At 41.5% G+C, this 25,369-nt stretch overlaps 4 protein-coding genes across 12 annotated transcripts in view; 3 read left to right on the top strand and 1 right to left on the bottom strand.

Annotated features, from left to right (window-relative positions):
- The first annotated feature begins 1,670 nt into the window (after nt 1-1,670).
- On the top strand, nt 1,671-17,601 carry LOC115225683 (zinc finger protein OZF-like). Its single transcript, XM_029796598.2, has 3 exons — nt 1,671-3,196; nt 15,979-15,985; nt 17,586-17,601. The coding sequence occupies exon 1, from the start codon at nt 1,841-1,843 to the stop codon at nt 3,173-3,175; it is 1,335 nt and encodes a 444-aa protein (XP_029652458.1). The 5' UTR covers nt 1,671-1,840; the 3' UTR covers nt 3,176-3,196; nt 15,979-15,985; nt 17,586-17,601.
- Nucleotides 14,665-25,369, bottom strand: part of LOC118760833 (gastrula zinc finger protein XlCGF49.1-like) — a 43,191-nt gene continuing 32,486 nt past the window's right edge. For all 6 annotated transcript variants that reach the window (XM_036514659.1, XM_036514662.1, XM_029796760.2 and 3 more), the window contains 2 exons: nt 22,204-22,209; nt 14,665-14,675 (listed from right to left, as the gene is read on the bottom strand). The gene's annotated coding sequence lies outside the window, so the exon portion shown is untranslated. The remainder of the gene's footprint in view (nt 14,676-22,203; nt 22,210-25,369) is intronic.
- On the top strand, nt 17,294-23,591 carry LOC115225682 (zinc finger protein 85-like). 3 transcript variants are annotated; one of them, XM_036514648.1, is made up of 3 exons: nt 17,294-17,400; nt 21,633-22,512; nt 22,681-23,591. In XM_036514648.1, exons 2-3 carry the CDS (start codon nt 22,054-22,056, stop codon nt 23,431-23,433), a joined length of 1,212 nt encoding a protein of 403 aa, XP_036370541.1. In that variant the 5' UTR covers nt 17,294-17,400; nt 21,633-22,053; the 3' UTR covers nt 23,434-23,591. The 3 variants fall into 3 exon arrangements, with proteins under 3 accessions (XP_036370541.1, XP_036370542.1, XP_036370540.1); XM_036514649.1 differs by having other exon boundaries at nt 21,633-22,980; nt 23,233-23,591; XM_036514647.1 differs by having other exon boundaries at nt 21,633-23,591.
- LOC115225829 (gastrula zinc finger protein XlCGF49.1-like) overlaps nt 19,060-25,369 on the top strand; it is a 65,317-nt gene continuing 59,007 nt past the window's right edge. The window contains exons 1-2 of one of the 2 annotated variants that reach the window (XM_036514658.1): nt 19,060-19,076; nt 21,318-21,325. The gene's annotated coding sequence lies outside the window, so the exon portion shown is untranslated. Of the gene's footprint in view, nt 19,077-21,302; nt 21,336-25,369 lie in introns of those variants that run through there. The other variant, XM_036514657.1, reaches the window with a different exon arrangement.

Here is a 25,369-nt window from a genome sequence, read left to right as displayed (position 1 = left end):
ATGTTACAGTGTTTTAAGGCATTTAAAGATGGTCACTTACTCAGGTGAAGTAGTTTTTATAAGGTTACTCTTTTACTATTTTATTCTTTTACTTGTTTCAGTCATTTGACTGCGGCCATGCTGGAGCACTGCCTTTAGTCGAGCAAATCGACCCCAGGACTAATTCTTTAGAAGCCCAGTACTTATTCTATCGGTCTCTTTTGCCGAACCACTAAGTTACGGGGACATAAACACACCAACATCGGTTATCAAGCGATGATGGGGGACACAAACACAGACACACAAACATATACACACACACATATATGTATACATATATATACGACGGGCTTCTTTCAGTTTCCGCCGACCAAATCCACTCACAAGTCATTGGTCAGCCCGAGGCTATAGTAGAAGACACTTGACCAAGGTGCCACACAGTGGGACTGAACCTGGAACCATGTGGTTGGTAAGCAAGCCACTCCTGCGCCTATATAGTGCGCTATAAACATTTGTAAAAAATATATTTCTTCTCCAAGTCAAAAGTGCAGTTAAACACCTTATTGTACCCCGCCCCAAATTCTTATACCAATACAGTGTTGCTTAAGCTCTATATTAACATCATTGATCTCACCTATGATGAAAGGTGTTTCAAGAGTGACCATCGAGTTTCGTTTCGTTTTGTTTTGTTTTTTTGTTCTGCTTTTGGGTTGATTTTTTTTTTTTTCCTATCTTGGAATACATTGGTGAATATATAGTTCACTCTACTGAAAGAGTAGGTTGTGGTTCAAATAAAATTTGACTGCTTTTTATAGTAGGTCGAACGACAATATAGAGCAGTCACTGGCAAACCACAGCCTGTGGGACTTTCTGAATGGAAGACCAACGAAAAATTACCTTGATTTTTTGGGGTTTTTTTTAGTGTGGTCTGCCAGGTGATGGATCATGTCTTTTGCAGCCCATTTCTTAAAAGAAAAAATGTTGCTTCGAAGCTTCTTCATTGGTACACAACAATTATTTAAGTCAATAATTTTCCTTTCTTTTTTTCTTTTTAACGTAGGTTAGATAGTGTTAAAGGAGTAAATTATTGTAACAGGAGTTTCTGAATGTATTAATTCTAGGGAATTGAAAAGGTAAATTTACCTTAACTTGTCTTACTCATTTTGCCCCATCTAAATTTGTCTTTTTATATGCTCAATGAGATTGGTGATAACTTTCTGAAATAGTGTTCAGATCATGTTACAGTGTTTTAAGGCATTTAAAGATGGTCACTTACTCAGGTGAAGTAGTTTTTATAAGGTTACTCTTTTACTATTTTATTCTTTTACTTGTTTCAGTCATTTGACTGCGGCCATGCTGGAGCACTGCCTTTAGTCGAGCAAATCGACCCCAGGACTAATTCTTTAGAAGCCCAGTACTTATTCTATCGGTCTCTTTTGCCGAACCACTAAGTTACGGGGACATAAACACACCAACATCGGTTATCAAGCGATGATGGGGGACACAAACACAGACACACAAACATATACACACACACACATACATGTATACATATATATGACGGGCTTCTTTCAGTTTCCGCCGACCAAATCCATAGTGTCCAGATCATGTATGTTACAGTGTTTTAATGCATTTAAAGATAGTCACTTACTTAGGGACATTTAACGTATGTCACCGGTGTTATTCAGACAAGGGAAATTTGATGGTCGACACCGCCTGCCTCCCAGCTTGACATTTAATTCTGTTAATTGGATTTAATCATGTAAACAGAATTCAGAGATATCCAAGGCAAGAAACTCAACCATAATCGATCATAGTCACAGACATTTCTTCTGCTTTTAAGAATTCCTGGTTAATTAATATGGAAGACGTTAATACTTCTGATAAAACGGTTTTTAACGATGTCGATTCCGTTCCAGAGACATTCAATGGTGAGAAGCCTTCATGCGAAGAAGCATTCACGGATCAGAGAAATATCACGGAATATCGCTGCGATATTTGCAGTAAAACCTTTTTTTCAGAACATGAATTATTCACACACACAGAAATACACAAGGTAAAAGTTTTCCGCTGTGAAGTCTGCGGGAAAGCCTTTGTTTCGAACAGTAAGTTAACCAGACACAACTTGGTACACACGGGAGAAAAATCCTACTGTTGTGAGATATGTGGGAAATGTTTTGCCTCCAACGGCGATTTAAACAGACACAGAAGAATACACATGGGGTCGAAATCGTTCCAGTGTCTCATTTGTGAGAAGTCTTTTGTCTCGAACAGCGACTTGACAAGTCATAATCGAATTCACGCAGGAGGAAAGACTTTTCACTGTGAAGTCTGTGGGAAATCTTTCAATTATAATTCGAAACTTGTTATCCACAGACGAATACATACTGGGGAAAAACCGTATCACTGTGAAATCTGTGGGAAATCATTCGTCGGCAATAATTACTTGACAAGCCACAGAAGAATACATAACGAAGAGAAACTGTTCCACTGTCAGATATGTGAACGATCGTTCACGAAAAACTCGAATCTTGTCACCCACATTCGTAGTCACACCGGAGAAAAACCTTTCCGTTGTGAAATATGCGAAAAGTCGTTTGTGTCTAACACCAAATTAATGACCCACAAAAGGGCCCATACTGGGGAGAAGTCCTTCCACTGTGTAATATGTGGGAAGTCTTTCGTTAATAACAGTAATTTAACAAGGCATAAAATTATCCACACGGGAGAAAAACCTTTTCATTGTGAGACATGTGGCAAATCTTTCAATTATAATTCGAACTTTGTTGTCCACAAACGAATCCATACAGGGGAAAAACCCTATCATTGCAAAGTGTGTGGGAAAGCTTTTATCGATAATAGTTATTTAATCAGTCACAAACGAATACACAACAGGGAAAAACTGTTTCATTGCGATATATGTGAAAAGTCTTTTTCTAATAATTCGAATCTTGTCATCCACAAACGAAGTCACACTGGGGAAAAACCCTATCACTGTGAGGTGTGTGGGAAGTCTTACATGAATAATTCCCATCTTGTCACTCACATCCGCAGCCACACGGGAGAAAAACCGTACAGCTGTGAGGTCTGTGGGAAATCTTTTATCACCAACAGTCACTTAACAAGACACAAACAGATCCACACCGAACGGAAGCCTCTTAATCGCGAAACACCAGAAATGGTCTTGCAAATGTAAATTTCTAGTCCAACATTGTGTACACACATAAGACAATATCTATCATGGTGAAATGTAAAGGGAATCATTCTCATCTTGTAATCTACAAATGTATTTGCATTTGAGAGAGACTTTTTTGTAAAAATATTTGTAAATTATAAACTTGTGGTTAACAAAATGTTATTGTGAATGAAATACGTGAGAAAAATTTAGTGTGAATTAGTCTTTTCTTGTCATCCACAAGTTTGAATACAGGCTTAAGAAGAAAAAACTATTAGTGTGAAATACGGTAGATATGACTCTGAATTGTAATCTTGTTATCCACAAATACACCTTGCTGAAAGATCTTGTAACCATTCTTTGTCATTATGATAAGGTGGCAAGCTGGCACAATTATTACTGCACCAAACATAATACTTAGTGGTATTTCTTCCGGTTTTACATTCTGGGTTTAAATTCCACCAAGGTCTACTTTGCCTCTCATCCTTTCAGGGTCAATAAAATTAGTACTAGTCAAGCATTGGGGTTGAGGTAATTGACAACCCCGTACCCTAAAATTTCAAGTCTTGTGGTTACAGTAAAAAGAAAAGGGGAAAAAATGTAGTCCTCATTAAAGTTTTTTATTGTAGCACAATCTCATCAATAATTTTCTCTTGTATTTAGGGGTCGGGTAAGGGGTCCCAGTACTTGGCTGATACTATATTTTATCGACCCCAACCCCAAAATGATGAAAAGCACATTTGAACTCAGAATATAAAATGTCTGAAGAAATACCACAAAACATTTTGTCCAGCATGCTAACAATTCATTTCTACTCAAGGCACCAGTCATGAAATTTGGGAGGCAGGGACTAGTCGATTACATTGACCCCAGTGTTTCACTGGTACTTAGTTTATCGATCCCAAAAGGATGAAAGGCAAAGTTGACCTCAGCGGCAGCATGCTAACAATTCTTTTCTACTCAAAGCCTGAAATTTTGGGGGCGGGGACTAGTCAATTACATTGACCCCAGTACACAACTGGTACTTAATTTATCGACCCCTAAAGGATGAAAGGCTAAGTCAACCTTGGCAGCTGCTAGCTAGCAACTATCACAATCTCATTCATATTTGTCTACAGTAAGCTCAAGGACTGAAATTTTGTGGGAGATGGCCAATCGATCTCATTGACTCCGGCTTTTGACTGATTCTTTATTTTATAAACTCGCAAAAGAGGAAAACCAAAGTTGCCCTTGGCAGGTTTTGAACTCAGAATGTAAGGAGCTGGAAGAAATACCTCTAAGCATTTTGTCCGACACCATAACGATTCTGCCAGTTCACAATTCTAAATGGTGCAAGGCCTGCAATTTTAAGGAGGGGTTTAGTCAATTATATCAACCCCAGTACTTCACTGGTACTTATTTTATCGATCCCGAAAGGAAAAAAGGCAAAGTAGACCTTGGTGAGATTTGAACTCAGAACAAAGAGTCAGATGAAATGCTTAGCAGCAGTTTGTCTGACACTCTAATGACTCTGCCAACTCACTGCCATCATTGTTTCATTAATATCAATTGGGGAAAAAACACAGGTAAAACCTTATAAATGTGCAATTCATGGAAAATTATTCTCATTCAAAAACCTTGTTATTAGACATAAACTATTATACACAAGACATTGAGATGATTTGTTAAAAACATTCTCAATCAATAGAAGTAAAAAAGAAGAAATTTTTGTGAAATTCATGTAAAAATCACTGAAATTTGTGACACAATATTTGCATTTATACGTAAATGGAAATGTAATTTTATAAAATTCCTATAAAATTTAAAGTCTTATATTATTTATTGGATGTAATTTCCTGAACAGTTAAATTACTATTTTCCAAAATTGGTTTATCACTGAAAGCACCATAATTAAATGCATCTCAAATAATTATTTGCTTGAGAGAGGTAGAGCATCGTTATAGTTTTTTAATTACTGATCAGATTGCTTCCTTGATTTTGCAGAATTTAGTAGATAGGCGCAGGAGTGGCTGTGTGGTAAGTAACTTGCTTACCAACCACATGGTTCTGGGTTCAGTCTCATTGTGTGGCACCTTGGGCAAGTGTCTTCTACTATAGTTTCGAGCTGACCAAAGCCCTTTGAGTGGATTTGGTAGACGGAAACTGAAAGAAGCCCATCGTATATATGTATATACACACACACACTCATATATATGTATGTGTGTGTGTCTGTGTTGGTCCCCCAACATCGCTTGACAACCGATGCCGGTGTGTTTACGTCCCCGTAACTTAGCAGTTCGGCAAAAGAGACTAATAGAATAAGTTCTAGGCTTACAAAGAATAAGTCCTGGGATCGATTTCTTCAACTAAAGGTGGCGCTCCAACATGGCCACAGTCAAATGACTGAAACAAGTAAAAGAGGTGAATGTTTTGATATTTTCAATCCATTGCTGGTTTACAGGATGTTCAGGTGAAATCCAACAGTTTGCATAAAAGGAAAAGCCCAAGAGTACTTAGTTTATCGACCCCAAAAGGATGAAAGGCAAAGTTGACCTCAGCGGCAGCATGCTAACAATTCTTTTCTACTCAAAGCCTGAAATTTTGGGGGCAGGGACTAGTCAATTACATTGACCCCAGTACACAACTGGTACTTAATTTATCGACCCAACACAAATCATTGTCAATTAACCACATACACTATGTATTCGTTCTTCATTTCAGCTTTGATATTGTTTTTTGTTTTGTGTCCTTTGCCTGAAATCTTTTGTCACACATCCTGTGACCTCTTCAGCAATTCTCCATTCTATATGTCTCTTCTCAGAAAGACAGAATGGACTAGATGGAACAAGAGGCAACACGTGGGTTGGAGAGTCGCTGAAGAGGTCACAGGATGTGTGACAAAAGACTTCAGAAAAAGAACACTAAAATAATAATTCTTTCTATTATGGGTACAGGACCTGAAATTTGGAGGAGGGGGATGGTCGATTGCATTGATCCCAATGCATAACTGGTACTTAATTTATCGATCCTGAAAGGATGAAAGACAAAGTTGACCTCTGTGGAATTTGAACTCAGAATGTAGCAATGGCTAAGCATTTCATCCAGCGTGCTAACGATTATGCCAGCTCACTATCATCATCATCATCATTTAGTATCCGCTTTCCATGCTGGCATGGGTTGGATGGTTCAACTGGGGTCTGGGAAGCCAGAAGGCTGCACCAGGCTCCAGTCTTATCTGGCAATGTTTCTACAGCTGGATGCCCTTCCTAACGCCAACCACTCCGTGAGTGTAGTGGGTGCTTTTTACGTGCCACTGGCACAGGTGCCAGACGGGGCTGGCAAACAGCCATGGTCGGATGGTGCTTTTTACGTGTCACGCGAGGCTGGCAATGGCCACGATCGGATGGTGCTTTTTACGTGCCACCGGCATGGAGGCCAGTCGAGGCAGCACTGGCAACGGCCACGATCGGATGGTTCGCTTACGTGCCACCGGCACTGGTATCACAGCTGCAATTTCCATTGATGTTGATCGACTTCGATTTTGGTTCTGATTTGGTTAAAGCTTAAGACCAAATATATATAGTGCTTATATTTAATTGGCAAAATATGACCATCCCCGAGGACAACAATATCTGTTTCAACACACAATTCCCATCAAGAATCTTGCAAAAAACAAATACATAAACTTGAAAACACAATATACTATCCAAAAATCAAATGTATTTTAAAAGTAAAAAAAATCAACTAGATTATGGCTGGGAGGTAACAGTTTACTTAAGTGGACAACCTCAGCTTCTACCATGGCTTCAAGATGGTTCCAAAACCCAGCACATGCAATCCTCAATGTGTCCCTGAGAAGATCTTTGAACACCTTCTTGGTCTTGGCCACCAGTTCGGCCTTGCTGTTGCAAGCAGAGTGGTTGGTTTCTTTCTCAACTGCAACCCACACATGGTCACTCATCAGATTACAATCAAATGGGAATTAGAAAGCCAGAAATTGGGGGCTGGTGAAGTGGAAGAAATTCTCTGAGAACCTCTTCTGACTCTTTCCAAAAGATATACTCTTTACTCTTTTACTCTTTTACTTGTTTCAGTCATTTTAACTGCGGCCATGCTGGAGCACCGCCTTTAGTCGAGCAAATCGACCCCGGGACTTATTCTTTGTAAGCCCAGTACTTATTCTATCGGTCTCTTTTGCCGAACCGCTAAGTGACGGGGACGTAAGCACACCAGCATCGGTTGTCAAGCAATGCTAGGGGGACAAACACAGCAGACACACAAACACACACATACATATATATATATATACATATATACGACAGGCTTCTTTCAGTTTCCGTCTACCAAATCCACTCACAAGGCATTGGTCGGCCCGGGGCTATAGCAGAAGACACTTGCCCAAGATGCCACGCAGTGGGACTGAACCCGGGACCATGTGGTTGGTTAGCAAGCTACTTACCACACAGCCACTCCTACGCCTATATGGCAAGGAACTAAATCCTGCCACCACACATATGGCCTACCTGCAACCCTCTCCTGCCAGGGATTCATCAGTCTCCAGCAGCTTCACCTAAAAAATCTGAATTGAGCCTCAAGCCCTGTTCAAAGATGTGGGGATGAATTCCCACATGCATTACTGTCAGAATACCCACTGTGGCCCTGCTTGCGCTCGACTTCATATCCTCCATTGCTGCTGTCCACGTCACATCTCACAGCTTTTACAGTGTTCACAGATCATTGAAAAGCATTTTGATACCCAACACAAATCATTTCATTCAAAATGGAATTAGACTAACTGAAATGTAGTTTGGTTTTGTTACAGGGAGGCATGCTAAAGATGTCATGTTCCTAGTGAGACAGCGGCAGAAGTATCAAGCTAAGAGTTTTTAAAAATTGCACTTAGCATTCATTGACCTCAAGAAAGCCTTCAACAGAATCCTTTGCTTTGTTATCTGATGGTCTCTAAGGAGGTTAATAGACAAATTGCTTGTTAGAGCTGTACAAGCCCTGAACAGGGGTACTGTCAGTAGGGTAAGGGTCAGCTATGAGTACAGTGATGAATTCAGTGTTCAAGGAGTTCATCAGGGCTTGGTTCTCAATCCTTTCTCATTCAAGTCAGTAGTTCCCAAAGTGGGCAGCATTGCACCCCTGGGGGAGATGGTAATTCGTAAGAGGGCGTTGAAGAAAAGTGGGTAATAATGGGGTAGCAATTCGTGTAAAAAATGGGGTGGTAATTTATGTAAAAACAAAATAATGGGTTGATTAGGTTAGCTTTTATATGTGAAATAATGTTGCTTTGGATTTGATACAGAAAGGGGTCTATGTTTGTGATGGTTAGTTGGGGTGTGAGCACTAGGAATGTGGCCTGGGTGTCAAGGGGTCAGCAGCCTGAAAAACTTTGGGAACCACTGCTCTATGTCATTGCAAAAGAATTTAAGACCAGCTTCTCTAGGACAGATGATCATGTTCTCATAGCAGAATCTGTGACAGAATTATAAAAGAAATTCCAGGTGTGGATGCAAAACCTGAATTCAAAGGGCTTAAACATAGGAAAGACCGAAGATCTAGAAAGCAGGAAAAAATATGTAGGATTCTACTCCCGTCAGAAAAATGGCCCTTCTCAATATGCAGGAAAGGTGTAGGCAGAAATTCTATACTGTGTACCCAATGCAAACTAGGGACACAAGAGGGACAATGGAATTATGCGAAAGTTAATGGAGAATGTAGTGTTTCAATAAGAAATGAAAAGCAGTTGTAGTGTTGTAAACATTGTGAATCACAAATGCTCAATGTGTTTTGTTTGTTTGCCAGTTGGCTGTGGTTTAGCATTTGGGGGACAACTCCCTCATGGCACTGGTTGTTAAAACACCTGAAAATATTTCTCTCTCTCGTCTGCTACATCCCATTCATCCTTACCAAACTCGGTCGGAGGTGTGTCATGTCACCTGTCTATGACTTCCAGGTGTTTTAACACACCATTATGACAGAATCATCTCCTCAAGTGCTTTCTCTCTCTCTTTTTTTTCTCCTCTCTCTCTTTTTTTTCTCCTCTCTATCTCTTTCTCCTCTCTCTTCCCATCTTTTTCTCCCCATCTCTCTCTCTTCCCCTCTTTTTCTCCCCATCTCCTTCTTCGTCTCCCCATCAGTCTCTTCCCCTCTTCATTTCCGCATCTCTCTCTCTCTGCTTCTCTTTGTCTCTCCATCTCTTTCCTTTTCTCCTCTTTCTCATTCTCTCTCTTCCCATCTTTGTCTCCCCCAACTCTCTCTCTTTCTCTCTTCTGCTACACCCCATTCTTAACACCTCCCTTATCTGTTATCATTCCTCAATGTCTTCTCATTTCTACCATCATGCCCCTCTCACTGTAGCTCCATTTTTCCCCTTTTATATCCCAACATCTCCCTTTCTGTGTATATGTGGATGGAAGCACTCCGTCGGTTACGACGATAAGGGTTCCGGTTGATCCGAATCAACGGAACAGCCTGCTCGTGAAATTAACGTGTAAGTGGCTGAGCACTCCACAGACACGTGCACCCTTAACGTAGTTCTCGGGGATATTCAGCGTGACAGAGAGAGTGACAAGGCCGGCCCCTTGAAATACAGGTACAACAGAAACAGGAAGTAAGAGTGAGAGAAAGTTGTGGCGAAAGAGTACAGCAGGGATCACCACCACCCCCTGCCGGAGCCTCGTGGAGCTTTAGGTGTTTTCGCTCAATAAACACTCACAACGCCCGGTCTGGGAATCGAAACCGCGATCCTACGACCGCGAGTCCGCTGCCCTAACCACTGGGCCATTGCGCCTCCACTGTGTATATATATATATATATATATATTATATATATATATATATACACACAGTTATCCCTCACCATGGTTCACCTATTGTGATTTATTATTTAAGTTTACGTTGATTCCTCTGTGGTGTTGTTTTGCATTTATAATAAAATAAATACTCTTTTACTTGTTTCAATCATTTGACTGCGGCCATGCTGGAGCACCGCCTTTAATCGAGCAACTCGATCCCGGGACTTATTCTTTTGTAAGCCCAGTACTTATTCTATCGGTCTCTTTTGCCAAACCGCTAAGTAACGGGGACATAAACACACCAGCATTGGTTGTCAAGCAATGCTAGGAGGACATACACAGACATACACACACTCATACATATATACGACGGGCTTCTTTCAGTTTCCGTCTACCAAATCCACTCACAGGGCTTTGGTCGGCCCGAGGCTATAGTAGAAGACACTTGCCCAAGGTGCCACGCAGTGGGACTGAACCCGGAACCATGTGGTTGGTAAACAAGCTACTTACCACATAGGCGAAGGAGTGGGTGTGTGGTAAGTAGCTTGCTTACAAACCACATGGTTCCGGGTTCAGTCCCACTGCATGGCACCATGGGCAAGTGTCTTCTACTGTAGTCTCGGGCCGACCAAAGCCTTGTGAGTGGATTTGGTAGACGGAAACTGAAAGAAGCCTGTCGTATATCTGTGTATATGTATGTGTGTGTATATGTTTGTGTGTCTGTTTGTCCCCCCAACATCACTTGACAACCGATGCTGGTGTGTTTACGTCCCCGTAACTTAGCGGTTCGGCAAAAGAGACTGATAGAATAAGTACTAGGCTTACAAAGAATAAGCCCTGGGGTCGATTTGCTCGACTAAAGGCGATGCTCCAGCATGGCCACAGTTAAATTACTGAACCAAGTAAAAGAGTTAGGCCCTGAACTATATAAAGTGTACTAGGGCATATTTAAGCCTTAAATAGAGGGCATCATCAATTTATGTTTCAAAAATTTCTAAATTGTACGGCCATCAATAACTGATGTCCGTGTGTCTACTTCATTAAAGTGACCCTTTAAGTAAACGAAAATGGCTCTTATCAAAGAGAGAGATAAAATCGCAGCGTGGAAGGTGTTTATATGCCATTTAAGAAACACACAAAACCGTTAGATTCACTTCAACATTTAAATTTAATTTGCCAAAATATTTTCGTTGCTTTGAGACCGCGACCTGTTCACTGACAAAATTCCGGGCTGCATCCGACAAAATAAAATCACAAATTCGAGATTTATACAGCAAAATTTTTTTATGACTTTCCTTCATCATCCAATGGGTTTGATGATGGTGATGATCCTGCTGGATGCAAAGTGAATATTTTACGACACTTTTTGATAATGACATTGTAAATTTTATGGGGCAAGAGACTAACAATAGGTTTTTGTATTTGTGGATCTTTTCCTTTTGAACGGCAGATGTCAACACAATTTCTAGTTAACTAAACACTTTTAAACTTCATATACTGGTAGAATGTGTTTATAAAACATTTTTTTCTTGGCTTTATTGAGAAAATTCTATAGTTTGTAAAATATTTCGTCTGAAATTTCGAGCATTTCAGCAATTTTAACCAATCGCTGACCTCCATTTGGGGTGAAAACATACCATGCTGTATGAATATGTCCTTCGTTTAAGAAACAGATTGGGTTTATTTACACTTGCGAAGAAAAAAAACCCTTCCCCCACCCCTCACTCTCACCATAAATCTAAAATAGATTGAAATGCAATAGATCGATACTAGGGTTATAATTATGGGTGACAATTTCATACGACTCCGCTACGGAAAATGGGAAATTGCCGAAATGCTCGAAATTTCAGACGAAATATCTTACAAACTATAGAATTTTCTCAATAAAACCAAGAAAAAATGATGTTTTAAAACACATTCTACCAGTATACGAAGTTTAAAAGTGTTTAGTTAACTAGAAATTGTGTTGAAAAGTGCCGTTCAAAAGGAAAAGATCCGACTAACAATAGTTTTTTGTATTTGTTTAAAGAGAAAATATATATTGAAAGAATTACCATTAAGAAAAAGATTTTTTTTTTTTTTCGCCTATTTGACATTTCTGCCGTTTAAGGTTAAGTTTCAAAGTAGAGTTATTTCCCCTGTCCGCTAATTGCTAAATTTTCCCAATTAATCGTTATTGCCTGCTTTTGTTTCATACGTATCTGTATTAATTGAACAGTTCCACTTTACAACTGACATTTAATAGGATCCAGTTAAATTTAAATGATTCGTAATTAACAGTGTAGAATAATAGGTTCAGCATTATTTATTATGTTGAACTGAAAAATATAAATCAACGTGTAGTGATGCTACAGTGTAGGGTTCGGCGCGCATGCGCAGAATGGGACTACTTCCGGGTGGCCACCGGAAGTCTTCCCCATGCGCATGTGCGGGAAAACATCTCTCGAGCCCGCGAACCTCAAATCTCTCTCTTCGGCTCAAGACAGCACTGCGATCGGTCACGGTTTTCCTGGCTCTGACAGCCACACACCAACTTCAACCAACCTCAACGACCAACACCAGCAGTATATCAGAGGCTGTCTATTCCCCCATCAGACAACGTACAACCATGAATCAATAAACCAAGTTGTCTGTTCACCTTTAACCTGAGTTTCGTCTGTTTGTTTTCTACAAGAATTTTTGTATGTGACTAGAAAGGATCTCGACACCCTGCCAGTGCTTCGATGATAGATCCTTTCACGTTACAATTGGTGACCCCGACGTGATGAAAAAGAACAGGATAGAAAAAGACACAGCGAACAGGTTTTTTTTTTGGGGCCGAAGAGCGCGGAAATTCACATTTATTTTCCTATTTTCTCCTTTTCAGCACGGCGAGGTGGGTCAAATAGCCTTATTCATCGCACACAGTACAAAAAAAAAAAAAACCAAAGAAAAAAGAAAACACACACACATTCATTTTTTTTTTCCTTTTCTGTATTTTGTTTTCCTTGTACACACCTATTCCTTTTTTTGCTACCCACGAGGTGCACACACAAACACAATTTTGAATTGCCTTCTCGGTTCCACGTGTTCTCTCTCCACTTCTAGACCATACCTTCTGCCCCCTTCTCACAGATTCCTTCCGACAAAGGCATGGCTTCAGGTTTGCCTTCATTTACGGGGATATGGGCCTGTGGTTTGCCCAAGTGGAGTGGTATTTTGATGCACATGCCATTTCTCCACAGCAGCAGTTGCACCTGCTATATTCCGGCTTACATCCCCGACTCGCCGCATCGATCAGGGATCTAATAATAAGTCCCCACCCGGATGCCACATACGCGTCTGTGAAAGCAGAAATCCTCCGCCGCAACACACGTTCGGGGGAGAGCAATATTCAGATTGCCACGATGGCCGATGGAATACTGGAATTTCCGAATCCATCTCCATCGCGAGGCCTCTGTGCATGTATAGGGGGCCCTGCGAAAATTTCACTAGCCGAGCGGATTGATGCGCTCACGCGGCGAATCGACGATCTATCCCGTGCGATCGAGCGCCGACAACGCAGTCGTAGTCGCTCTACCAAAAGGGCAGATCGGTGTACCCAGCCGTGCACTTTCAAGCCCTCGGAAAACTAAATCCGGAGGAGGTGAGCACGTCACCTTCTTCCATCTCGTTTCCCAAACATCGTGCATTCTATGTAAAAGATCTGGTGTCGAAGACATTCTTCATGGTAGACACCGGCTCCTGTTGCAGCAGCATCTGGCCCCTTCGTCTGGCTGCAGACAAGCCGAAGCGCTTCGATTGTCTTGCATGCTATTGACTCGTCTCCCATAACCACTTACGGTCAGATTTCGCTGCGCCTCAACTCAACCTTCGTCGAGACTTTCGATGGGTTTTCGTCATCGCTGACATCCCACATCCTATTCTCGGCGCTGATTTCCTGGATAGGTTTAACCTATTGGTGGATGTCAGGCGTCGGAGGCTTCTTGATAGCACGACGTCGCTCTCTACACCGACTGGGAGTTCCACCACTGCGGTCCTTAGCCCGACATTCTTTGTTGCCACCTCTGGAGACCCTTTTCACTCTCTTTTGGTTTCATTTCCGGAGCTAGTGGACATTGCCTTTAAACGGAAAATCCCACCCACTCGACCCTCCATTTCATCACCACCAATGGGCCACCGGTATTCTCACGCCCCCGGCGCCTAGCGCCAGACCGACTTAAAACGGCCAGAGCCGAGTTTGAGCACATGCTTCAACTTGGCCTTATACGCCCCTCCACCAGCCCATGGGCATCTCCCCTTCATTTGGCGCGAAAGGGCGAGTCTGATTTTCGCCCGGTTGGAGACTATCGACGCGCCTCAAGGCCGTCACAATAGCCGATCGCTATCCGATTAGAAATCTCCAGGACTTTACAGCAAATCTCCATGGTTGTACCATTTTTTCGAAGGTCGATCTGATACGCGCTTACCACCAAATACCGGTCAACCCAGCCGACGTTCCAAAAACTGCAATCACTACCCCGTTGGGTGTTTTGAGTTTTTTACATGAGTTTCGGTTTGCGGAATGCTACTAGCACCTTCCAGCGTTTCATTGATGAGGTTGTCCGCGGTCTTGATTTTGTGTTTGCCTATGTCGATGACATACTCATTGCGAGCGACACACGAGAAAATCATCTCCGGCACCTTTCTCAACTCTTCCAGCGTCTTCGCGCGTATAGCATACGCATAAACCCCGACAAGTGTGTTTTCGGACGCTCTTCCCTAGATTTTCTAGGGCATCATATTGATTCAACGGGAATCAGCCCCCTCTCGTCAAAAGTCGATGCCATTCAACGCATCGCACCCCCCACTTCCTTGCGCCCTCAGGCATTATCTAGGGATGGTCAATTTCTACCGACGCTTCATTCCCGGTTGTGCAGATAAGCTGCTACCTCTCACCAGGCTGTTAAAGGACTCTCCTAGAAGGACAGTCAAGTCACCCTCTCTGTTGAGGCAGTGACAGCCTTTGAGTCCATTAAGAAGGAGCTGGCTTCTGTTTCTTTGCTTGCACATCCAGTTCCTGGTGCTTCTCTCTCTTTGACTGTGGACGCATCGGACACTGCGATTGGCGCTGTGTTACAACACACAGTGGATGACCATGTTCGACCTCTAGCCTTCTTTTCCCGTCAACTGCAACCAGCTGAACGACGATACAGCACCTTTGATCGTGAGCTCCTAGCGATCTATCTACCGATCGGTTCGTCATTTCCAGCATCAACTTGAAGGGCGAGATTTTGTGATCTATACGGATCACAAGCCCCTTACGTTTGCCCTGTTTTCAAAAACGGACAAACTCTCACCCCGTGCTTTTCGGCACCTGGATTTTATCTCTCAATTTACTAGCAACATTCGACACATACCTGGAAAAGAGAACGTTCCTGCTGACGCTCTCTCTCGCCTTCCAGTTTGCGCCCTTTCGTCTCCTGCTGCTATCGACTTAGCTGCCATATCGCAGGAGCAGCCACCTTTGGCGTCGTTAGATTTAACTTCTCCCAAGTTCTCCAGTTGCCAGTTTTCCTACCTTCCGCTTCCGTCAGCCGAAGGCACCATTCTTTGTGACACTTCAACTGGATCTCCCAGGCCACTGGTGCCTGAGACCCATCACACTCAGTGTTTGAAGCACTGCACTCCTTATCACATCCTGGCATCGCTGCCACCCTCAAACTAATCACTGCTCGGTTTTCTGGCCGAATATGCGTCGCACAATTACTTGTTGGACACGCACCTGCTCCAAGTGTCAACGATCCAAGATTCAACGGCACGTTCGTCGCCCGCTGGACAATTTTCCCCACGGAGGCCCGTTTTCGCCATGTCCACATCGATCTGGTTGGACCATGGCCTGTGAGTCGCGGGTTCTCTTATCTATTAACTTGTGTCGATCGTTTCTCCCGCTGGCCAGAAGCCATTCCGATAGCAGACATTTCTGCTGAGACTGTTGCGCGAGCTTTCGTTTCAAACTGGATTTCTCGCTTCGGAGTCCCGTCCCGATTGACAACTGATCGTGGACGACAGTTTGAGGCCTCGCTATTTCGCGAATTGTTGCGAATTTTGGGTATGCACCATATCCACACCACAAGCTACCATCCAGCGTCTAATGGATTGGTTGAGCGGTTCCATAGACAGCTCAAGGCCGCTCTTCGTGCCTCTTCGGACCCACAGTCCTGGATCGAATTTCTGCCCATTGTGCTTCTCGGCTGTCGGACTGCTGTCAAGGCAGACCTGGGGTTTTCTGCTGCAGAGCTGCTGTATGGTACCACACTGGCATTGCCCGGTACGATGTTGGTGCCAGACACTTCCCTTCGCCCCATGATCCGGCGACCTATGTCACCAGACTGCGGGAGTATTTTTCAAACCTTCCGCCCATGCTTCCCAGAAAGCAATCTCCACCGTCCCATCTTCCACCGGATATGAACACCTGGTCGCATGTTTTTGTTCGGGACGATTCTGTGAAGGGCCCACTTGTTTCTCTCCTATAAAGGACCTTTTCGTGTGCTTTCTCGCACACCAAGGTTTTCACGATTGAGATAAATGGTCGTTCGGAGACCGTTTCCGTGGACCGTTTAAAAAAGCACATTTTGAGACGTCTTCATCTTTTGATGACAACCTTGACACACCCACCTATGCACCTTTAACAACACTTTCACCTGCACAAACGCCTTCACCTGCACAAACGCCTTCACCTGCACAACACCTTCACCGGCTCCTACAACACCACCCTCGCCGTCAACGGGTGCCCCGAGCACACCGTATGTTACAAAATCGGGCAGAACAGTGCATTGGCCCAAGAAACTTTCAAAAACAATTTACATTTAACTTTAAATGTTTCTTATTGTAATAGTATGTACCAAGTCTTCTGGGGGATCGGCAAGCCTTCTGTTTTCTGCAGCACCACCACAATATTCTGGTTGCCGTACTTCGCACTCGGAGGGGAGCCCTGTAGTGATGCTACAGTGTAGGGTTCGGCGCGCATGCGCAGAATGGGACTACTTCCGGGTGGCCACCGGAAGTCTTCCCCATGCGCATGTGCGGGAAAACATCTCTCGAGCCCGCGAACCTCAAATCTCTCTCTTCGGCTCAAGACAGCACTGCGATCGGTCACGGTTTTCCTGGCTCTGACAGCCACACACCAACTTCAACCAACCTCAACGACCAACACCAGCAGTATATCAGAGGCTGTCTATTCCCCCATCAGACAACGTACAACCATGAATCAATAAACCAAGTTGTCTGTTCACCTTTAACCTGAGTTTCGTCTGTTTGTTTTCTACAAGAATTTTTGTATGTGACTAGAAAGGATCTCGACACCCTGCCAGTGCTTCGATGATAGATCCTTTCACGTTACAAACGTTTGTTGACTCTTTCGAAACTGTCATTGTCCATTCTGATGTAAGTTCTGCCAACTTCAACTTATTGTCCCATTTTCTGCGTTGAATCTCTCTCTACAGATGTAAGTACTACATCTATATAAACATATTTATTGTATACGGTTTGTTTTACGTATATCTGTTTGGGTAATCTTTCTATATTAATACTTTGAATTTGAAAGGACGAACTCGGCAAAATCCAACGCCATAACTTCCACATGTCTCCAACCGCCACCGATTTGTTTTCCTTATAACCTCCAGAAAAATTGATATTTTTTAAAATGAAATTTTTGGCATTCCTTCGATATCGCTCGACAAGGTCGAGACATTTCACTTCGGGTATTTCCGTGGTTTGTGGAGTATAGATATAACGAAATTATGCCAGCAAGCCTTGCATATTTGTTCTTACCTGTTCACGTGTGTATGTAAAATCCGCAAATTTCCAGGCAGACAACAGAATCGAACTGTCATTTGCTTCCACGGAAGTGTTATAGTTTTGTCGAGTTATATCGAAAGAATGCCAAGTGTTTTTACAATTTACCTCTCAGATGATGTACATTACGATTATATCGGAATTTAATGTGTAAAAGATTACATACTGGCATATATCTCATAATTTTATTTCATTGTGGGAGCGCTAAGTAGTGACGTGTATAAATACAGTGTTGTTACCAGTTCAAATATGCTGTGACACGCATTCGAACCCGTGCCACAAGCATATTTGAACGTGTAGGGGTGGGGCGCAATGAGGAATTTTTACTACATCTTTGTTACTCTGTATATATATGACAGGCTTGCTTCAGTTTCTGTCTATGAAATCAACTCACAAGGCTTTGGTCGGCCCAAGGCTAAAGTAGAACACTTGCTCAAGGTGCCACACAGTGGGATTGAACCCAGAACCATGTAGTTGGGAAGCAAGCTTCTTACCACACAGCCACACCTGCATCTATTTGTAGAAAATTTCTTTAAAATATAGCCTTTGAAAGTTATATAGAAACAAATGTCTGGGTGGGGTACACTTGCTTAGGTATTCTGATTTGACGATAAAATTAAACTGGACTCTGGAAATAGTTAAACCAGTTGCTTTATTAATGGTACCAACCTACATAATTACTGAAAGGTTGCAGTATATTTGCCACCCACCATGTGAGGCAAGACTAAGCAAAAAAAATGATGTTGCATAATGCTTTGATGATATTTACTCATACAACATTACCACCATCCATTCTTCTCACAATAAACTGGTCTTGTGTGCCCCTCCCAACAACTGTAACCAGTTAATTCATCATTAAATATATATAAAATATATCAAAATCGAAATCAAATTCGATGACTGGCATCCGTGCTAGTGGAGCGCTAAGAGTACCATACAAGCGTGATTGCTGCTAGAGCAACAAGCTGGCCTCCGTACCAATGGCACATACAAAACACCATTCGAGCGTGATCGTTACCCGTGTCACCTTACTGGCACTTGTGCTGGTGGCACGTGAAAAATCATTCGAGCGAGGTCGTTGCCAGTGCCGCTGGACTGGCTCCTGTGCAGGTGGCACATAAAAAGCACCTGACTGGCCCTCGTGCTGGTGGCACGTAAAAGCACCCACTACACTCTTGGAGTGGTTGGCATTAGAAAGGGCATCCAGCTGTAGAAACTCTGCCAGATCAGATTGGAGTCTGGTGCAGCCATCTGGTTCGCCAGACCTCAGTCAAATCGTCCAACCCACGCTAGCATGGAAAGCGGACGTTAAACGATGATGATGATTGATATCATCATTTTAAACCCTTTAGCATTTAAACTGGCCACATCTGGCCCAAATATTTTATCTGTTTTATGTTCAAGCTGGCCAGGTCTGGCCTCTCCCTCCTACCCTACAATGTTATTTGAGAAATAAATGACCACCTCATTGAAATCTCAAGACTACGAGATAATGGACGATTAATTCAAAACAATACTCATTACTCTTTTACTTGTTTCAGTCATTTGACTGTGACCATGCTGGAGCACCACCTTTAGTCGAGCAAATCGACCCCAGGACTTATTCTTTGGAATACTTATCCTATTAGTCTCTTTTGCCAAACCACTAAGTTACGGGGACGTAAACACACCAGCATTGGTTGTCAAGCAATGTTGGGGGGACAGACACACAAACGTATACACACACATACATATATATATATATATTTACTATAAAAGCATGTACTAATTTTACCTTGTTCTTATTCTTAGTGCAAGTTTTGAAAGGTGCAGTTCGATTTTATCAGTTATTTTTTCAAAGCTATAATGGAAGGGACAAAGGAGCATATTCAGCATATTTTGCTTTATGAGTTCAATAAAGGCAACAATGCAATGGAAAGTGCGAGGAATATTAATTCAGTATATGGGGATTGGACAATAAGTGAAAGCCAGTGTCAATGGTGGTTCCAGAAATTCTGAGCCGGAAACTACAGCCTAGAAGATTTGCCTCCTCTTGGAAGATCTGTAGAGCTCGACAAGGATGTTCTGCAAACCCTGGTGCAACAAAATCCCATTGTAAGTGTTGAGGAACTAGCAGGGAAGCATGAATTTGGTCATTCAACCAGTCATTGGTACTTGTATGTCATTGGAAAATGACCATTTTTTTGGTTTCAAGACAAATGGCGTTCTTCTATCAGGATAATGCTCAGCTACATACAGTAAGGATGACATTCCAAAGGCTGGAGGAGTTTGAATGGGAAACGATGCCCCACCTACCATATTCACCAGACATTGCCTCATCTGATTATCATTTATTCTGCAGTCTTCAGAATCATTTGGACAGAAAAATATGAATTCTGTAGACATGGTCAGAACAATACTGGAGGAGTATTTTTCGTCATGGACAAGTGAATTTTGTTAGAGATGCTTTGCAAGTCTACCAGAGAGATGGAAGAGCATTGTAGAAAATGAAGGAGAATATTGTTGTATTTGGGGATGGTCATGTTGTCAGTTTACCCAATAAAACACACACACTATATATTTGGTGTTAATTTGCTTCAGCTTTATTTATTTTTACGTTAATTGTATTTTGGCCAGAGTTCTTCATCACACTTCTGTGACCTCATCAGTGGTCCTTTGCTTTCTTCTTTCTTATTTGTGTGTCTCTCCTTACTAACGATTAACGTAAAAATAAATAAAGCTGAAGCAAATTAACGCCAAATATATAGTGCATGTGTTTTTATTGGCTAAACTGTCAACATGACCATCCCCAAATGCAACAATATCTGTTTCAATACACGGTTTCACATCAAGAATCTTGCAAAACGAAAAAGAATATATTTTAGATTAAAAAAATACCTTTTTTTATCTTAGCTTTGAAAAATAAAAGATGTATAAAAAGACCACATGATTTATGGGATGACCCAAGGAAATATAAATTTCAATGACATCTTCTGTTAATACAACAGAAACTATCATCAGCTTTGCATGGTGAATTCTACATTTACACGATTTTCTCTAGCCGTATTCTTGTTGTCTATTACTCTGAATTTCTTAGAATTCCTCTAAATGATTTTTGGATCTTCTCATCAGACATAAAGGATTACCTTGGATGCATATTCTACTTGCATTTATTGGTGTCTGATTGTTGGATATTGTTAACCAGATTCATTTAAAACTGAGTGCTTTGTTGATATCTGCCTCAAAAGGGACATCTCTCTACACCAGTGCTTTTCAAACGTTTTGCTGGAGCGGAACCCCAAGGAAACATTCCACTGGCTCGAGGAACCCCTGTGCAATAATTTAATAGTCTTATGCTGGCACGTAAAATGCACCAATCCGACCGTGGCCGTTGCCAGACTCGCCTGGCACCTGTGCAGGTGGCACGTAAAAAGCACCCACTACACTCACGGAGTGGTTGGCGTTAGGAAGGGCATCCAGCTGTAGAAACATTGCCAGATAAGACTGGAGCCTGGTGCAGCCTTCTGGCTTCCCAGATCCCCGGTCGAACTGTCCAACCCATGCTAGCATGGAGAACGGACGTTAAACGATGATGATGATGATGATCTGCACAGGAGAATTAAAAATTACTGCCGATTTTAGCAGTTTTGTAACTTCTTGCGGAACCCCTGGACTGTACTGGTGGAACCCTAAGGTTCCGCAGAACCCTGGTTGAAAACCACTGCTCTACACACACATCTTTAAATCAGAGAAATGGGAATATATCTTAACCACATTCATTTGTTCAGGTGCAAGTTTACATCTCTACAGTGTTTCAATATTGAAATATAGTAAAATTCCCACAATCCAGTCTCATCTTCTTAATTATCCTCCATGTCTTATTCTGTTTCTCTATCATTTCAGAACATCGGATGACATTGAACTTCAGATGTATTGACACTTTCAACATTTCACTATTAAGGGGAAATATTCAACAGAACAGATATAACCCTCTTTATATGAATCTATGGTGAATTATTGTGAAATATTTCTTCTGAACAAGGATTACTAGAGAAATTTCTCAGCTTCACTGTGTGGAATGTGTTCAAGATGATTCTGAATTTTAACTAAGCTTGGACAAATTTACACATAGGAGTTCACAGCATCTTCAGATAGCAACAGATTTTACAATTGAAAGAAATGCAACAAAGAAAAATTTTGTTATGACTAAAATCTACAAATAAGACAAATATCCGTCTTATGTGGTGAATGGAGAAAAATTACATGAAACTAAAATTTGTAAGAAAATAAAGGACTGAATTTTTTTTTTTTTTCTCCTGAAGTAATGTCAAGATTGGTAGGAAAATCTTCGTATAACTGCAATGTCTGTAAAAAGTCATTCTCCCAAAAACATGGTCTTACTGAACACCAGCGAATTCATACAGGAGAAAAACCATATTATTGTGGTATCTGCGGTAAATCATTTTCAAAAAACGATCACCTAACTAAACATATACGCATTCATACAGGAGAAAAGCCATATCAGTGTGATATCTGTGGTAGATCGTTTTCTTGTACAAGTAGCTTAACTAGTCACAAACGTACTCATACAGGAGACAAGCCATATCACTGTGATATCTGTGGAAAATCATTCTCTGAAGGAAGTGCTGTAACTAAGCATAAACGTATTCATACAGGAGAGAAACCATATCACTGTGATGTCTGTGATAAATCTTTTTCTCAAAGAAACCATTTAACTGCACACAAGTATATTCATACCGGAAAGAAACCATATCACTGTGATATCTGTGGTCAATCATTTTCTCAAAAAGCTGTTCTACATACACATAAGTTTATTCATACGGGAGAAAAACCATATCAGTGCAGTATCTGTGGCAAATCCTTCTCTCTTAAGAATCACTTGACTAATCACAAACAGGTTCATACTGAGGGAAATTCTGGTGTCTGTGACATCTGTGGTAAATCATTCTCTCAAATAAACCACTTAACTACACACAAATATCTTCACACAGGCAACAAACCGTATCACTGTGATATCTGTAATAAATCGTTTTCTTTAAAACGTTACTTAACTAGGCACAAGTTTACTCATACAGGAGAAAAGCCATACATCTGTAATATCTGTGGTAAATCCTTCTCTCATACAAGCAGCTTAAATAAACACAAAATTATTCATACAGGAGAAAAGCCATATCCCTGTGATATTTGTGGTGTGTCATTCTCTCAAATGACTAGCTTAACTAACCACAAAAGGATTCATACGGGAGAGAAGCCATTTCACTGTGATATCTGTGGTAAATCATTTGCTCAAGTAGGTAGCTTAGCTCAACACAAATGCATTCATACAGGAGACAAGCCATATCGCTGTGATATCTGTGGCAAGTCATTCTTTCGACAATGTTACTTAACTGTACACAAGTATATTCATACAGGAGAGAAACCATACCACTGCGATATCTGTGGTAAATCATTCTCTTATAAAGGTAATGTAACCCAACACAATCGTATTCATACAGGAGAGAAACCATATCGCTGTGATATCTGTGGTAAATCATTCTCTCATACAAGTACCTTAACTCAACATCAATTCATTCATACAGGAGAGAAACAACATTGCTGTGATATTTGTGGCAAGTCGTTCGCTGTTATGGGTAGCTTAACCAAACATAAGCGAATTCACAGAGGAAAAGCCATTCCACTGTGATATCTGTAAGAAATCATTCTCTCACACAGACAGCTTAACTATGCACAAATATATTCATACGAGAGTAAAATCATGTCCTTGTGATATCTATGAGAAATCATTCTATGTAGAAAGTAAAATATCTAGACACGTATATTCATACAGGAGAGAAACCATATAAAATAATAATAATAATAATGAAATTATTGTATACAGTGCTCAGGTGCACCACAACTTGTCAAAAGTGCATATAAAGTACATGCAGTAATGTACAAATGTCTGGGAAGTGAACAGTGTATGAGTCAGATACATGCTTGTGTGTGTATGGAGGGGAGAAAATCAGGTGTAGTGTTGGCGAATCTCAGGAAGCATGGAAGTTTTGAAGATGCAGTGCTCTGACAACTAACAACTGATGCCGGCAGTTTGTTCCATGCTTCAGCAACTCTTAGCGTGAAAAAATGTTTCCGAAAGTCATGGGAGCTGTGCTGTTTTCTGACTTTGTAAATATGTCCACGGGTGTTAGACGGGTGGAGTTTGAAAAGGTGCTCAGAGTTATTGTTTGTAAGCTGGTTGATAATTTTATGGGTGTCTGCCAAGTCAGCTGCCAGACATCAGAGTTTCAATGTATCCATGCCCAGGGAAGTAAGGCGTTCAGAATATGGCAGATGCCTGATGGAGGGTATTCTTTTGGTTGCACATTGCTGAACGGCTTCCAGATGATTGATATCCTGGGCAAGATAGGGGTTCCAGACCGGCGATGCAAATTCCAGGTGAGGTCTTACCATAGCTATATAAAGCCACAGATAGATAGCCGGAGAGCGGCTCAAATCATTTTCTTAGGCAGGTCACTTAACCTTCCACAAAAGCACCACTAGCTCTAATATCTGTGATGAATCTTTCTCTCAAAAAAGTCAATTACATATACATGTACCTGCCACAGGACAAAAGATGTAACTGTGTGGTAGTAATCTTCAAGTAATTTATGTAACCACAACTGTGTGTAAAGTGTTGAAATTATTTGCTACAGTGATCTTTTCAATAAAAGCATTCTTTCAAAATATTCACATATGTTCTGAATATTTATTTATATACAATAGGTATGGGCATGGTTGGGAGGCTAAAATGTGTGCTTCCCAACCTCATAGTTTGGGATTCAGTCTCATTATGACACCTTGGGCAAGTGTTTGTTTCTATGGACCTGGACCAACCAGAACGTTGTGGGTAGATTTGGTGGGCAGAAACTGAAAGGTGGCAAGCTGGCAGAAACGTTAGCACATCGGGCGAAATGCTTAGTGGTATTTCATCTGCCGTTACGTTCTGAGTTCAAATTCCGCCGAGGTTGGCTTTGCCTTTCATCCTTTCGAGGTCGATAAATTAAGTACCAGTTACACACTGGGATCGATGTTCTCATCTTTATCCCTTTGTCTGTCCTTGTTTAGCCCCTTGTGGACAATAAAGAAATAAGAAACTGAAAGAAGCCTGTTGTGTATGTATGTATGCATGCATGAAGAGTCTCCTCAACAGGGACCAGTATCCTAGTTAACAGCAATATGACAGACAAGGCATTTAAGGATATGAAGACAGGGAAGGCCCCTGGTCCATCAGGAATTGGTACCAAGATGCTTAAAGTATCTGGCAGAACAGGATACAGTGTAGTCACTCGTAGTTAATCAGGCTATGCGGGAAGGTGTCATACCCAATGACTGATGTAGTGGCATTATAGTCAGCTGTTTCGATGATAAATATGATGCCTTAAAAATAATTATAGAGACCCATGCCAGCATGGAAGGCAGACGTTAAGTGATGATGATGTATTGAATTGCTGGACCAGATCATGAAAGTTACGGAGAATATTATAGCCCAATTAATTAGGAATTGGATTAGACTGGACGAGATGCAGTTTGGTTCTGCGCCAGAGAAAAGTACTACTGACACTAGCTTACACAACTGCACAAGA

The sequence above is a fragment of the Octopus sinensis genome, linkage group LG28, assembly GCF_006345805.1.
Source record: "Octopus sinensis linkage group LG28, ASM634580v1, whole genome shotgun sequence".
Lineage (NCBI taxonomy): Eukaryota > Metazoa > Mollusca > Cephalopoda > Octopoda > Octopodidae > Octopus > Octopus sinensis.
The sequence above is the reverse complement of the archived record's forward strand: the minus strand, read 5'-3'. Positions and strand labels throughout refer to the sequence as shown.